Source organism: Ischnura elegans, chromosome X (assembly GCF_921293095.1).
Source record: "Ischnura elegans chromosome X, ioIscEleg1.1, whole genome shotgun sequence".
Lineage (NCBI taxonomy): Eukaryota > Metazoa > Arthropoda > Insecta > Odonata > Coenagrionidae > Ischnura > Ischnura elegans.
In genome coordinates this window covers 109,261,363-109,277,850 of record NC_060259.1, presented here as the reverse complement: position 1 = coordinate 109,277,850, position 16,488 = coordinate 109,261,363, and the positions used below count along the sequence as shown (strand labels likewise).

The 16,488-nt window shown below is 38.4% G+C and overlaps 1 protein-coding gene across 1 annotated transcript; it reads left to right on the top strand.

Annotated features, from left to right (window-relative positions):
- The first annotated feature begins 1,048 nt into the window (after nucleotides 1-1,048).
- LOC124171253 (uncharacterized protein K02A2.6-like) lies at nucleotides 1,049-7,969 on the top strand. Its single transcript, XM_046550396.1, has 2 exons — nucleotides 1,049-2,009; nucleotides 7,502-7,969. The coding sequence occupies exons 1-2, from the start codon at nucleotides 1,086-1,088 to the stop codon at nucleotides 7,967-7,969; spliced, it is 1,392 nt and encodes a 463-aa protein (XP_046406352.1). The 5' UTR covers nucleotides 1,049-1,085.
- Nucleotides 7,970-16,488: the final 8,519 nt, after the last annotated feature.

Here is a 16,488-nt window from a genome sequence, read left to right as displayed (position 1 = left end):
TTCGGGTGAAAGTCCCAATTGATGACACAATCTCTGTTTATTCGATGAACATATTCCAGCCAAAACGAGCCGCTACGTTATCTTGGCTCACCTATGAGATCACAATATTTCCTATCTCTCATCATTCAAGGAACTCACCCGAATGAAATTTCGAGCAATTCGAAAATATCTTTGCAGCCCCTCGAAATAGTTATTAAATTTACAATTATTATGCCATCTCCCATTCTGTAGCTCATTGGCAATCAATTTGCGTCTTGAGATGCTCTTTCGTCATTGTGTTATGTGGCGTTCTCTAGTGGGGTATTAGAACACTATATCGGCCAATATTGGTGTAAATATTGGTACGTGTCATACGATGCCTAAAGCCCAATATTTTAACCAATATTGCGCGCCGATATATTGGCCAATAAATTGGCAAGTGTCATACGGGCTTAATGGTATTAAATTCAATAGCACAAAGTTTGTTTTCTTGGCTGATAAAATAACTTTCTTAGGCCATACATTTGATTCTCAGGGAATGTCAATTGATAAAGAGAAAGTAAAAGCAAAATCAATGCCTTGAAACCTCCCACTGATAAAAAGTCATTGCAAAGAATTTTAGGTATGTTTAATTATGTGTCCAAATTTATACCAAATTTTTCAGTGAGGAGTGCTCCGCTGAGGGAATTGTTAAGAAATGATATTTATTTTGTTTGGAGTGAGCATCAGGATAAAGCATTTGGTGATCTGAAGGCTGCATTAACGAAGGCACCAGTATTGGGTTTTTATGATCCTAATTTAGACCTAACATTGAGTGTTGACGCAAGTTCAATAGGGATTGGGGCAACATTGCTTCAAGAGGGTCGGCCTATAGCTTATGCTTCTCGTGCTTTGACTGACACTCAAAGTAGATATTCCCAGATTGAGAATTCTTGAGAAAGGAATTATTAGCCATTTGCTTTGGTGCAGAAAAATTCAATCAGTATATTTTAGGAAAGGATTATGTCAGGGTGGAAACTGATCATAAACCATTAATTGGATTATAAAGTGGTTTGTTGAATATATTCAACAAACCACTTCACAGAATTCCATCAAGGTTACAAAGAATGATGCTAAAGCTGCAGCCATACCGTCTCAATGTAGTGCATACTCCAGGTAAATACTTGTTCATTGCTGATACTTTGTCAAGGGATTTTTGTGCTGAAAGTTGTGATGTTGATACCCAATTTGATGATGATGTGGAAATGCAGGTAGCACTGCTGTTGGAAAATCTGCCGGTGACAAGGGAGAATTGGGAGCTGATCTCAAAGCATGCTTCCAATGATACTGTGTATTGCAAACTAAAGACTTACATTTCTAATGGATGGCCTCAGTACTTCAAAGATGTTGATTCTGATTGTAGGGCCTATTTTGAATTTAAGGATGAACTGGTTTTGGTAAAAGGAATGGTTTTTAGGGGTGATAGAATTGTAATTCCTTGTTCTTTAAAAATTGAAATGCTGAAAAAATTACATACAGGTCACCCTGGTATTAACAGAATGATGAGTCGTGCTGAAATGTCCATGTTCTGGTTAGGATGTGGGCAAGACATTAAGAAATTTGTCAAGTCTTGTCCAACTTGTCTTAAATTTCAGGATAACAAATCAAAAAATGTTTTGAAGTACAAAAAACTACCCCAATTTCCTTGGTCAGAAGTAGGATGTGATATATTTGAACTCTATCAAAAATATTATTTGGTAGTGGTTGATGCTCTGTCTAACTTTGTTGAAGTAACTACCTTGGACAATTTAAGGACTATTACGGCGGTGGAGAAAATGAAATCGATCTTTGCTAGGCATGGTATTCCCATGGTTGTGTATACAGATGGGGCATTATGTTTTGACTCTGAAATGTTTAAGAAATTTGCTAAAGAGTGGGAATTTCTTCATGTTCTCTCCAGCCCCCACTATCCAAAGTCAAACGGTTTAGCTGAGAGCGGAGTGAAGTCTATTAAAAAGATTTTTAAGAAGGCATTGGATTCAAATGAAGACCCCTACTTAGCACTTTTAAATTTCAGATAGTTACTGGGGGGACGATGGTTTGAGATTCAGGAGGAGTGGTAAATGAACATGACCACACGTGTTGAATAACATGGCGAAACTGCAATTTATTAAAAGAACAAACTTCCGGTGAAGAACAAAAAAAACAAATGAATACAGTAATACGATAGTTGGGAGATTACCAGCCATATTCAAACAAAAACAATCACAACACTCTCCCTTAATCTACCAACTTTACATTGCATTTTTACAATTAACCATACCCAGAGGAATAATGCACTTGCGGTGTGCAGTCACATTAAGTGCCTTAGTAAACACATCGGCAATCATTTTTTCAGATTCCATGTAATTGAGGACAACCTTCTTATGCTTAACAAGTTCCCTGATGTGATGAAACTTCACTTCTATATGCTGAGTGCGAGCATGCAATCCATTGTCAGAGGCTAATTTTAGTGCACTCTGGTTATCATTCCATAAAAGAATTGGCCCCTTCCTACCACATAACTCAGAGAGTAACCCCTTCAAGTAAGTGGCCTTCCTACCTGCAGAGTCAATGGCAATATACTCTGCCTCGGTTGAAGACAAGGCAGTTACACTTTGTTTTTTACTCTCCCAGCAGATTGGTCCACCAGCAGACACAAAAACATACCCAGTCACTGATTTTCTGTTGACGTCATTAGCAAATGACGCATCAACAAAACCACAAATATCCGGATTATTCTCAGTCCTTCGGAATTCTATTCCTGCATCAATTGTTCCTTTTAAATACCTTAACACTCTTTTCACACACTGCCAGTGTTCATTTCCATAGCAGTTGTTGAACTGGCTGAGGTAATTGGTAGCATAGGATATATCAGGCCTGGTACACACTGATAAATACAGTAAACTTCCAATCACTTGTTGGTAAGGTACACTATCACACGTTATCGATTCACCCTTGGTCAGTCGAGTGCCAGGAACCATAGGGGTTGACACAGATTTACATTCTGCCATCCCCACCTTACTCAGCAAGTTCAAAATTACCTGTTTTTGGTTCAACTTTACTTTACCATTACCCATTTCTACCCTCATTCCCAGGCAATCCACGACTGATCCTAAGTCTTTTACCTTAAAACAAGAGTGGAGCTTTTGTTTCAGTTTCTCAGCTTGAACTTCATCATTAAAGAATACAAAAAAGTCATCAACATAAACACATATTATAACCATGGATGCACCATCTCTCCAAAAATAAACACAAGGCTCATGTTGAGATTTCTTAAAACCAACACTTAATACGACTTCATCCATTCTCTCATACCAGGAACGCGAAGCCTGTTTCAGGCCATAAATGGCCTTCTTTAACTTATACACTTTACTTGCATCTGAAACAAAACCTTCCGGTTGGTACATGAAAATGTCTTCACTTAGTGAACCATTCAAAAAGGCTGTGGAAACATCCAAGTGATGTACATGCAAACCATGAGCAACAGCAATTGAAAAACACAATCGTAAGGTATCATGTCTCACCACAGGAGCAAAAGTGTCAAGATAATCAATACCATAACGCTGAGAGAAACCCTTAGCTACCAGGCGAGCCTTATACTTGTCCACTTCTCCCTCCCCATTCCGCTTCAATTTAAAAACCCATTTGCATTGCACTATATTTCCACCCTTAGGTCTGTCTACAAGATCCCACACATCGTTATCCTGAAAAGAACTGATCTCTCTTTCCATAGCTTCTTTCCAATGAATTTTATCAGTACCATTTAATGCCTCGGTAACTGATGTAGGTTCTACCTTTTCATCACATGCTAAATATAACTCAAAACCAGGAAATTCCTTCCTTTGCCTTTCCCTCATAGGATACCTCCTTTCACCTTCATCGACATTATTTCCAGGATTTATTTGCACCTCATTTGCATCCGCAAAAGACAGATTTTCAATATCATTCTCTGCTCCATGAATGTGATTGACATTGGCATTTGTTTCACTCTGACAATGAACATCATCACTGACATTACACACTGAAGTAAATGGCAAATCATCATCTAAGTTTACAGGCACAGGCATACTGAAAGAACCCTTCTTCCCTTTACCAATAGCCTTAATTGCAGTGAAACTATTTTCAATGAATTTAACATCACGAGCAACAAGAATTTCTCTCGGGTTTTCAGGATTAAGCAAACGATACCCCTTGGAAGCTGAAGAGTAACCCACAAAGACCATTTTCTTGCTCCTAGGATTTAGTTTATCCCCCCTTATTTCCTCAGGGATTAGAGCATATGCATCAGAACCAAACACCCTGAGCTGATCATAGCTGACTTTCTTACCTGACCACAGGACCTCAGGGACATTGTCAGGGACACTCCTGTGGGGGCTTCTGTTTAATAAGTACACAGCAGTGTTAGCTGCTTCTGCCCACATCTCCTTAGGACTTCCTGCGTGAAAGAGCATGCATCGCACTTTTTCCAGAATGGTGCGATTCAGTCTCTCTGCTACACCATTTTGCTGTGGAGTATACCTTACAGTTCTCTGATGTGTGATTCCTCTGCTTTTAAAGAAATTCTGTAACTCATCACTCAAGAACTCAGTTCCATTATCAGACCTGAAAATTTTCAACCTTTTTACCAGTTACATTTTCAGCCATATTTACAAAATCAATCACTCTCTGCTTGGTTTCAGACTTGCTCTTTAAGAAATAAACAGTCGTTCTGCGAGAGAAATCATCTATCAAAGTAAGAATGTACCTTGACCCACTCCATGACTTTACATTAGAACCAAAATCACACAGATCAGAGTGAACAAGACCTAGTACCTCATCTGCCCTAGTACCTCCTTCCTTAGGAAAAGGATTTCTGTGCTGTTTTCCAAGAACACAAGCATTACAATCATCAGCAGGTTCATACTTGAAATCAATGCAATCACTTAATTTATCCCGCAACAATATCATATTTTGCATACCCAAATGACCCATTCTTTGATGCCACAATTCATAATCATTAATATTGCACACAAATGCCTGCTTTGATTTAACATCCAAACGGTATAACCCATTACTCGTTCTACTTGCAGTAGCTAGTTCTGTACCATTACAGACAAAGTCATCATCATACATTTTACAACCCTTTTTATCATAAACAACAGTGATCCCTTTGTCGGCAACTTGACTTACAGAAATCAAATTTTCTTTCAATCCAGGAACATGCACAACATGTTTAAGTTCACAAATGTGATCACTTACATTTAGGTTCACAGATCCAACACCTCTGCTTTTAAGCTTACCGTTATTTCCGACAGTAATCTCAATATGACTGTCAACGTCACGACAATAATCATGCATACGGTCTTCATGGGGTGACATATGCACGGATGCTCCGGAATCTACAAACCAATCTGAGTCACACGATGCAGCCGACAGGGCACACAGAAGACTTCTCAGCGGTTTCCTATTTTCTCCTTTCTTCTCTCCCTTAACCTCGGCTCTGTTCTCGTTCGGATCCCTCTTCTTCTGCGACTGCGGGCATTGTGTTTTAAGATGCCCCTTTTCACCACAGTTCCAGCACTTCCACGCCTTCACAACTGATGAACTCCCAGCCATGGTCGAAGAGTTGTACTTCTTGCCCTTGGAATACAGGGCAGTGGTTTCGGGAACACTCGCATTTTGACCGGCACTCACGCTCTTCCGGTAGCTTTCGTCTAGCAAAATCGTCTTCACACGATCCAAATTTAAGACATTCTCCCCACTCGTGATGGCCATGACAAGATTGTCATACGAATTTGGCAGCCCCTGAAGCAACATTGCTGCAACAAAGTTTTCCGCCATCGGCTCACCGATACCCTCGAGCTTGTGTGCCAACATTATCACCTCGCTGATATAAGTGTCCATGGTTTCAAACTTTTCGAGCCTCATTTGGCACATAGAACGAAGCAGGGATACATACCGCCACTTGCCTTTATCCTCATATGCCTTGGATAAAGCATTCCAGGCATCCTTTGCCGTTTTAGCTGGCCTTACATGGGGATATACCACAGGCTGCACCATAAGGCAAATGTCTGCTAAAGCTTTCTCGTCCCTACGTTCTTTACCTTCGCCATTATCACTTCCCTGGACACAACTCCACAATCCATTACGACGTAAATAGTTCGTCATCGCGAACGACCAGTCATAATAGTTTTCCCGCCCAACGAGTTTTTCGAAACCATACGCCTGCGAAGTGACCTGAGATTCTTGCATCTTTGCTACCACACGGTTTACCACAAAAATAAAGAAATCTGAATTCAGCAGCGCAGTGGAAAGTGCGATGGGCCCATAACCTGTTGTAAATAGTTACTGGGGGGACGATGGTTTGAGATTCAGGAGGAGTGGTAAATGAACATGACCACACGTGTTGAATAACATGGCGAAACTGCAATTTATTAAAAGAACAAACTTCCGGTGAAGAACAAAAAAAACAAATGAATACAGTAATACGATAGTTGGGAGATTACCAGCCATATTCAAACAAAAACAATCACAACAAAGTGGTTTGTTGAATATATTCAACAAACCACTTCACAGAATTCCATCAAGGTTACAAAGAATGATGCTAAAGCTGCAGCCATACCGTCTCAATGTAGTGCATACTCCAGGTAAATACTTGTTCATTGCTGATACTTTGTCAAGGGATTTTTGTGCTGAAAGTTGTGATGTTGATACCCAATTTGATGATGATGTGGAAATGCAGGTAGCACTGCTGTTGGAAAATCTGCCGGTGACAAGGGAGAATTGGGAGCTGATCTCAAAGCATGCTTCCAATGATACTGTGTATTGCAAACTAAAGACTTACATTTCTAATGGATGGCCTCAGTACTTCAAAGATGTTGATTCTGATTGTAGGGCCTATTTTGAATTTAAGGATGAACTGGTTTTGGTAAAAGGAATGGTTTTTAGGGGTGATAGAATTGTAATTCCTTGTTCTTTAAAAATTGAAATGCTGAAAAAATTACATACAGGTCACCCTGGTATTAACAGAATGATGAGTCGTGCTGAAATGTCCATGTTCTGGTTAGGATGTGGGCAAGACATTAAGAAATTTGTCAAGTCTTGTCCAACTTGTCTTAAATTTCAGGATAACAAATCAAAAAATGTTTTGAAGTACAAAAAACTACCCCAATTTCCTTGGTCAGAAGTAGGATGTGATATATTTGAACTCTATCAAAAATATTATTTGGTAGTGGTTGATGCTCTGTCTAACTTTGTTGAAGTAACTACCTTGGACAATTTAAGGACTATTACGGCGGTGGAGAAAATGAAATCGATCTTTGCTAGGCATGGTATTCCCATGGTTGTGTATACAGATGGGGCATTATGTTTTGACTCTGAAATGTTTAAGAAATTTGCTAAAGAGTGGGAATTTCTTCATGTTCTCTCCAGCCCCCACTATCCAAAGTCAAACGGTTTAGCTGAGAGCGGAGTGAAGTCTATTAAAAAGATTTTTAAGAAGGCATTGGATTCAAATGAAGACCCCTACTTAGCACTTTTAAATTTCAGAAACACTCCTAGAGGCAAAGTTCACTCCCCTGCATCAAATCTAATGAGCAGAAATTTGCGCACGAATATACCGTGTAGTTTCCAAGCTTTGATTCCAAAGATTACATATGATAAAGATCGTCCCATTCTCCAGGAGAATAAATATAAATCAAAGGAATATTATGACCGGTCTGCAAAATCCCATCCCCAGTACCGGGTGGGTCAAAAGATCATGTTTCAAAAGAAACCAAACTCCATTTGGGTACCGGGAACAATTTTGGAAAAGGGTCAAACTCCCAGATCGTATGTGGTTGAGGGTGAGGAAGGAAGGGGAGTGTACAAAAGAAATCAAGTGAATGTGTCAGCAAGGGGAGAGCCAGTCTCCCTTCAGAAGAGTAATCTGAATGTGTCAGCAAGGGGAGAGTCATTCTCTCTTCAGGGGCCTAAGTCTGTAACGAAATAATCATTGAAAGCTAAATATGTTTGATTTTCTTCGTAAATGTGTTAGGCTTCGAAGTCTGTTTGTTGCATATCAGGGGCCTAAGTCTGTAACTTCGTTTTCTCCCGAGTTGGGAGACAAGAGACTCGTGAAGCTCCAGTTTCATCCAACTGAAGTCTGTAACGGTAACGGAGAAAACTTTCTCCCAGTAACGGAGACTCTGACTCTCCTGGAGAGTATCATTCTCCCGACTGAAGTCCGTAACGCGATTTGGAGACTCTGACGCGCCCTGGACGGGAGCTTGGGAGTCACCCGCCCGGGACCCGGCGATTCATTTTCTCCATAGGAGAAACGAGGAAAATACCAATGGCGGACCGTTGTGGGCGATCGTACTGCAGTTCTAATTGTATTCTAATATGGTTTTTTACGTATTTGTGACAAAATAGAACACGAAAATGCATTCTTCAAGTTAGGCAGGCAACTTATGTAGTGTAATTTGTGACAAGAATAGAAATTTTTGTATGGCTGCATTTGCAAGGAAACTACGTGCAGTGAACTTTCATTGTGCCTCTAGTATAAGTGAACAAAATTTGTGTCCTTAGTGTACCCCTTAGTGAATTCATTGCACATAGACGATGAAGTAAAGAGTGAAGTGTGTTGTGAATGTAACATCTTCGACGAAATTATTTCGCACGTATATAATTTTGGCTACGAATCAACTGTATACATTACGATGAAAGGTATCTAACTATGTATTGCGAAGGGGATATGTTTCATATTTGAACTAGTCTTACTTTAGGGATACATCGAACGCCTGTTAATTTTCATTCGTTTGTTCGCTTCTAAGTTCTGTTTGATTTTATTACGTATTGCATCTATTTCCAATTCCCGTTGTGAGATGTGTGGTTTTGGCAATGTTTACATTTCACGCATTTCGTTGTGTTGTTGTTTGTTTTTGTTTTGGTCATGTTACGGTGAGAGTGATAGTGAAATTCGAAGTTTGTTGGTGTTACAATAACTGGTTTAGCAATTTGTTTCAACCTATTCATTTAATTGTCTTCGCAATGTTAATGTGAAATAACGTAATCTGATTCTAAGTCGTTAGTGATGAGTAGGAAGTGAGGTGTAAAGAATCCTTTCGAACTTCAAGGAGTGCAAATTCTTTTAGTGTGTGCAAAGTGATTGGAAAACCGATTATCATGTTTTATTAGTGTTACATAATGGTGTTTTATATTTATTGTGAGCCAAGATATTTATTGAAACAGTTGATTCCGAATATAATGATTATAAGTATTAAAAAGATAGAAATGTGTGCGTTGTAGTGCTGTATGTGATATGATGAGCAATAAATATGTACAAGTAAGGGTAATTTTGCTTTGTTTTCTCTATATATACCTCTAGTAAACCATTTTCCCCATGTTTTCGCTATTCTACGCTGTCAGTCTTTGAAATTTTTAAAAGTAGCGAGGCAGGTTGTTGTGTTTCCTAAACTATAACATTTTGGGAGATTGTAACATATGTTACTAATTGCTGGCACGTAGGTATTTGCAAGAATAAATATGTACCATTCACACATTTATCTTAACGTTATTTTCTTTACGATTCTTTTCTGCATAGTAAAGTTTTTCAATATTCTTTTTCCACTCCCACATTGTGTATTTCAGCTTTTCGAGGATAAATGCATGTAATACTGACGTTGATAGTTATGTTTTTCCATACTCATCATGCATTCACCAATGAAAGTAAGCATCCGAAGTGCAAAAAAATATTCCATATATATCATCAATGAATACAGCGGCCGTTTGTATACAAGATTACCTACATCTAAAACATAAAAATGCTTTGGTGTTACGCATTAGTCTCTCCTTTTTCAATGGTATAATATACTCTTTTGTGTGTACTAATGAAGAAATATATCTGCGATGGATTTAAATCGATTTATCCACTATCAATTATAATTTCGATGCATCAATTTCTTTTATTTGAAAGTTTAACTTTAATGATGAACGAGTAGCCCTTATTACAGGTGAGAATCGTTTGATTTCCCTCTCGTTTTTTTATTTGAAACAAAGCTTTTCTATTGGTTCTTCACGGTATCGCCGGCTTCGGATTCAATATTTTTCATACCTACCTGCCGTTCCTGTCCGATACCGAGAATTAGAGTTTTCTCCGGTAGCGGCCAGGAACTGATGTTCTCTCCGCCAAGTTACGGACTACAGTCGGGAGAAAACTACGGGAGAGTACAGAGTCTCCGGAGAAAGGAGAATTCAAGTTACGGACTTAGGCCCCAGCAGGAGAGTAATCCTGTAGTTAATACGAGGTCTGGCAGACAAGTCAAATGGCCAAGTAAGTTTAAAGACTTTGTCTGCTGATTGTTGTGTGTAGTAATATAATAGTTTCTTTTTTAAAGGGGAAGATGTTGTATAGTGTGTTATCTTGTTTTGTATTATTGTTCTTTTGTTTGGTTGATGTATGAACCTCCCAAGAGAGGGAGTCTTAGTTGTTGTTCATGTGATCATGAACATATGTATATTCATGGATGTGATCTAAAGAAGAGATCTGTATCACAAAGTATGTGATGTTTTTGTGTAAGATTCAGTAATAAAACTTATATTTAAAAAAGACGTCGATTTCATAAGGAGGATACGGGATACGTGTAGGTAATCCGTTCGCATACGATGATGATATTTTCATTAACTATTTCCGTGCGTCAAAAGTTGTTACTTAATTTTTAAGTAGATATAGCGGGTGAACTAAAAGTTCGCATGTAGTTAAAAAGTTAGGAATACTTTTAACGGATGCTCTGTTAAAGTGAACGGAGGAACGGGCCCGTTCCTCTTCCCGGAGCCGGCTTTTATTTGCTTTCTGTGCTACATTTGCTAGCAGATTTCTTACTTGTTTCGAAAAGCTGTAGGTAGTTTGAAATATCCGCTATTAAATGTTTTATATTTTAAGATTCTCGTAGCATTACGGTTCATGAGGGAGGATATCTAAGAAACATAGGGCAAGAAATTTTTTTTGGCAGTAAGGCAATCTTCAGTAAGTCGATGCGTAAAGGACAAATGTCGTCCACAAATCAAGGAAAGAATGATAGTCTCATATTGATGTTTTAACTTTATACAGCTACCGAAACATAAGCCTCTGATAATAAAATTAATGAAACTTAAAGTTTCAATTTCATCTTTAGATTTCGTGCATTGGCTGCGGATTTATAAGGCTTTTGGGGGCAAATGATTGCAGCCATGAGATAATAGTTACACCATTGGAAGGAGAGGAAGGGGGTTAGAACTACAATAGGATGTCATGTTCTAACTCTATCCATTACATGCACAATTCACGAATATTATAATACTGCACGGTACAAATTTCTTCTGCTTCTTCTCGCCCGTGATTTGCGTTCTTCATTGTTTTAAAGATCTTCAGCGTCTGCCTCTAGATTAGTGTTTAAAGAAAATCCAAATTTATCCTTTAATAAGAGTCCATTTCGGTTAAGGAACATATAATTAATTTTTTATTCACGTTGGAACAAACTTCCTTCTAAAAAAAATGACTAGTGTATAAAAAAGTGAACCAAACTTATAGTACCAATTATAATTCTCATACTCGCCTGCAGAAAGGGCGTTAAGACTTTTGGCCGGGCCATACGATATGGCCCCTCGAGAGTGGAATCGGTTTAGGCCGTAATTTCGGGTCAGACCATAAGAAACTTACGGCCGGCCATACGTATGGCCCCGTTTAGTAGAATAGCCCTGCAGGTACGAAGATACGAAGACGCTAGCTGCAACGCCGGCGAAACTGTCGTCTTGAAGATGAATCGACGCGGAGGTCAACCCGGAAACCTTGCTACGCATGCTGTACCACCCCGCTAAGGTCTCCATCAACAACGCAACAAATTGTCCATAATCAACGGTTAAATTGTTTCCAAAGTTCTTTGAAAAATTCGTCAAACGACAATCCTTGTCGCGGCAAGTTTGCAGCAAACTTGCTGTGAAAGCGAATTCTGGCTTCAAAGCTACGTGCAAGCTTGAATAAAACTTACGAGATATGTGAACACATACTAGCCGGAGACTTAAACATCACACCTGCAGAAGACATGCTATATCGCACCAATAGCAGATTTGTCATATCATACCTGCTGCAAAATTGCCATGTCATACCTGCTGCAAACAGCAAGCTTTATTTATTTATTTACGGGAGAACCCATTAGCCATATTCCTACACATAACTTCACTATAGACAACAGAAAATAATTAACACTAAGTACCACACACACATCATATTCAATAAACCCATTTAAAATTTAAAAAAAAAGGATGCACATCGATGAATACATGTAGATGTACAAAGAGAAGTATAAACACTCTTCATCTGTGTAAGATATTTCTATGGCCACAGCGAAATATCTCAACAAGGAGAGTAAATTTTGGTGGCAAGCGGTATGTTAGATATGATTTCATTCTCACGTATTTCATATCAACGATCATATATTTCATATCCTCTGATTTGATTTTCGAACTACCGCCCGTGTTTTACAACTATCGATCTATCGAAGTTCCATCGATACAAAATGTCTGCCACCATGATGATGTTTCGGCGTTGTTTACTTTCTTGCGTGCATCAATTTTCATTCTTGGTTTACTCTCGCCCCAATGGAGTTGCAATCATTTGCATTGAGCTGCGAATCAATGGTCATCGGAATGTGAGGTGTTATGTTTGACTTTTGCGGAATCCTTCGAAAGTGTATAATCCGCGGGTGAGTAATTTTTGGGTGTTATGATTCGTATTAGGCAGAGTTTATACTTTCATATTAAGCCGATGTCCCACGGTCAAATTTGCGTCAAAATATTTGCATCAAAATTTGATGCAACTGACGCGCACCCTGTCCCACGGTCAAAATTTTGTCCACCTGGCTTTTGGTCCTATCGTTTGTACAAATCACTGATTTGTACAAATGGATAGGACAGGTTCTAAATTTTCATCCAATTGGATGAAACCGACCAATCACACAGCCTTTGACAAAAAAGCATCGCCAAGCGCTGACACACAGGCCAAACAGGTTAAACCTATTTATCGTCTGCATGAGTATTTTAATTAATAATTATGTATATTATGGACACAAAAATAAAATTTGTTGTATTCCACACAGTATGCATTAAAAACCCAACCGGTTTCCACCTTTTCAGGTCGTTATCTTAATCGTAAACCTCTAGATAAGGACCTGAAAAGATCGAAACCGGTTGAGTTTTTTCATTAGTATTGTATGTAATACTAAAAGGCTTAGTTTTAAATTTATAATATCAACATACCACGAAGTGAATTCACAAAACATTATTTCAAATATATATATACGTTCGTGATCGTCTATTTCATCGCCTGGTGTGGCCCTAAAGGTAAATATGAGCAAAAATTTGTCTTAGTGATAGGCGATGGAAGCTCTCAACTATGAAATCCGTAATAATTAGTTGATCTTTAATAGAAAGGAAGCGATATTTAGAATCGCAATACCAGGAGGGATGTTTTGGAAATAACAAAAGATTTACTTTAGGTATCGAGGCCCAATTTTACGCTTTGTGGAAGGCATACAATGCGAGCGAGCAGCTGGAGAAATGACTAATATGAACTGACGATTGTACCTATGGAACACTACAGCTGCCCGTTTCTATTACTATGATTATCGGATAAGGACCTTATTTTAGAAACTGCTAGATTAGGAGAGAAAAATGTGATTTAAATGCACGCTTACAGCACTATTCATAACATCTCCTCAACCACAATGTCCATCATTTATTAATAACATTTTCCTCGCGGGAATAAACTGCCTCACGTTTGTATCCTGGCGTTTTATTCTGCCCTCAACCTTGCTGATAAGGGACATGAAAATATCCTGACTTGTCGTCAATTATTATCGATAATAAACGGGAACATCGGCGACCAACTCCTTCTCCAACATGTTTAGCATGCTTATTCCAACGCTTTCATACCCCTTTTCCAGCCAAGGCCAAGTTCAGCATTCCTTCTGTTTTCTTTTTTTCGCATCTTTAATGTTCAAGAGGCCTGTTCAGACAATTTCGCCTGCTAAAAAAGAAAGAATCCTCCACCTCCACAAGTTTCCTAATTGTTTACATAAATATCGTCTTTCGTTTTTTTTGATCAAGAGATGCATCGTGGGACACCCCCAGTCCAGTTGTATCAAAATATTTGCATCAAAATATTTGGACAAACATTTTGATGCAAATATTTTGACGCAAATTTGACCGTGGGACATCGGCTTTATTGTGAACTATTTTTACTAAGTGGATTTCTTGAATGTGTGTTGCCTGCGCATTAATCTGGTAGACTAGGGCTGCTATTCTGGATAAGCGTTGCAAAAAATAGCATATGCTATTCTGCGGGTTATTATTGCAACGACCCCGTATTCAGAATGAAGCGTAGTAATAATTTTGTTCGGAATAGCAGCATGCTATTTCTTGCGCGAGCTATTTGGAAGCTCCGCCCCTTCCCGTATGAAAAACTTTCTGAACAGTTTGCGCAACCAATGAGGGAGAAGATATTTTATATATTTTTCTGTATTTTATGGAATATTGACTTGCAATTACAAATAATTGCTTCATTTGCATTTAAAAATTATATTAAACCGTGGATTTATATAATACGCTTTGAAAATCTCGTTTAGGAAATCAGCTGATTGTTGTTGTTTTGATAATATCACAATGGCTTCAGACAGGTGGGTTAGGTCATAATTTTACTGTTATAATGATGATTTATCGGGCATAAATATTGAATCATTTACCTATATCCGATCGGTCCTTTATCGTGAGATATATGTTATGCGAAATAATCATTGAAACCTAAATATGTTTGATTTTCTTCGTAATTGTCTTAGGCTTCGAAGTCTGTCTGTTCGTTGCATGTCAAAATAAATATGTACCAACTTTTATTGCTTTGATCGTGACGATATAGCTTTACTGTATGAACTAGAAGCTTTCGTTTCTAATACTAGCTTTATATTATATGACTCCCTAATTTCAGTATTCATTCTCTGTTTAGGAAATGAAGTAGGTGCCCAGACGGCACAGAACCCTCAGTATCTAATTCGTATGTACATAGTACCCATTGACTAAGGGGATACTATGCCGCTCCGTCGCTTTTCGTCAATGGATAATTTCCGTTCGCGGCCTGTCGACGAAGCGCGTACGCAGCATGTGAATGTCCGCTACTAAGCACGTACGATTAGATACGAAGCGCGCAGGAGCACGGCACTCAGGCTAATCTCAATCGATTAGGTCGAAATTAGATATATCGTAACTCGCACGATCGAAAAATGTATCGAACGCAACACAATCGATAGCTACCGACCGTAGCGAGAACCTTGATACGAATCATTATGAATTGTAAGTTCTCAATAGGTAAATAACACCATATCATGAATTCTAATTACCATGAAAGACTCACGACCGACAAAGTTTTTGTCGGTTGTGAGTTTTTCATGGTAATTATAATTCATGATATAGTATTATTTACCCATTGAGAACTTACAAAACTTACTCGGCCACTTAAATAACTCTGCGAAAAATGATATTCTCACGGCTAATTCACGCACCCCCAGCATCCAGCATTGTTAAGTGGCTCGTACTTACTTGGAAACCTTGAGATGTTAATGAGAGTAAATTCTTATTAATTTTGACACTAAATAAGACATCACATAGCCCACGAGCATTAAAAAGCTTACCCTAAAGCCTGACGAAATAAAATTTTTAAATAAAAATTGCCGATGAAACAGGATTGCTGACACATCTGCTATTAGTATGATCGAATTCATCAAAATGCAAGCAAAAATTAACGTATAGTTCAGTCTCAGCTACTAAAACTTACCCATATCAGGCGCTAAAGTATTTGAAAAATTATTTGATATGAGTAAAAGTCCCTAGGTCACTGCAGTAAATGTATCAACCTATTAAAAATATGAAAGTCCTGCCAAATCACCAGCATAAACACTTGTAAAATAAAACATGTTATCTCTTAGATCACACCTCCGATTTTATACTTACTTTGCATGAAGTCACCACCACAAGAAATTTTAAAGAGGCAGGAAAGAAAAAACCCACAGAAATACAATACATATATTATGTATTTTCTATTGTCAACCACAATAATATTTCCAATTTTCTCTTCTATCACACATCTAATTTAGCGAAACAATTACTCTTATTCTCTTTCGAATAGAAAATTATTTAAAAGAGGACTGGTCGATACATACAAACTATCGTCAATACTTTCTCCGATGAACGTCCACTATCACTGCACCAACTTGCACAAATCAAATCCACATCCACAAATATGTCACTTCTGCCACAATGTCTGTCTTCTTGGCGACAGGTAACAGTGAAGCAATGGTACCTTCCTCCAATCTGGGCACCTTCAATTCAGCAAGAATTTTCTCCTCGTCTTCTCGTCCAAGGCCACACATTATTTTCTGATATCACAAGGTGCGATGTGAAGCTCACACACCTAAAATTAATAAATAATAAAATACCATGTAACTT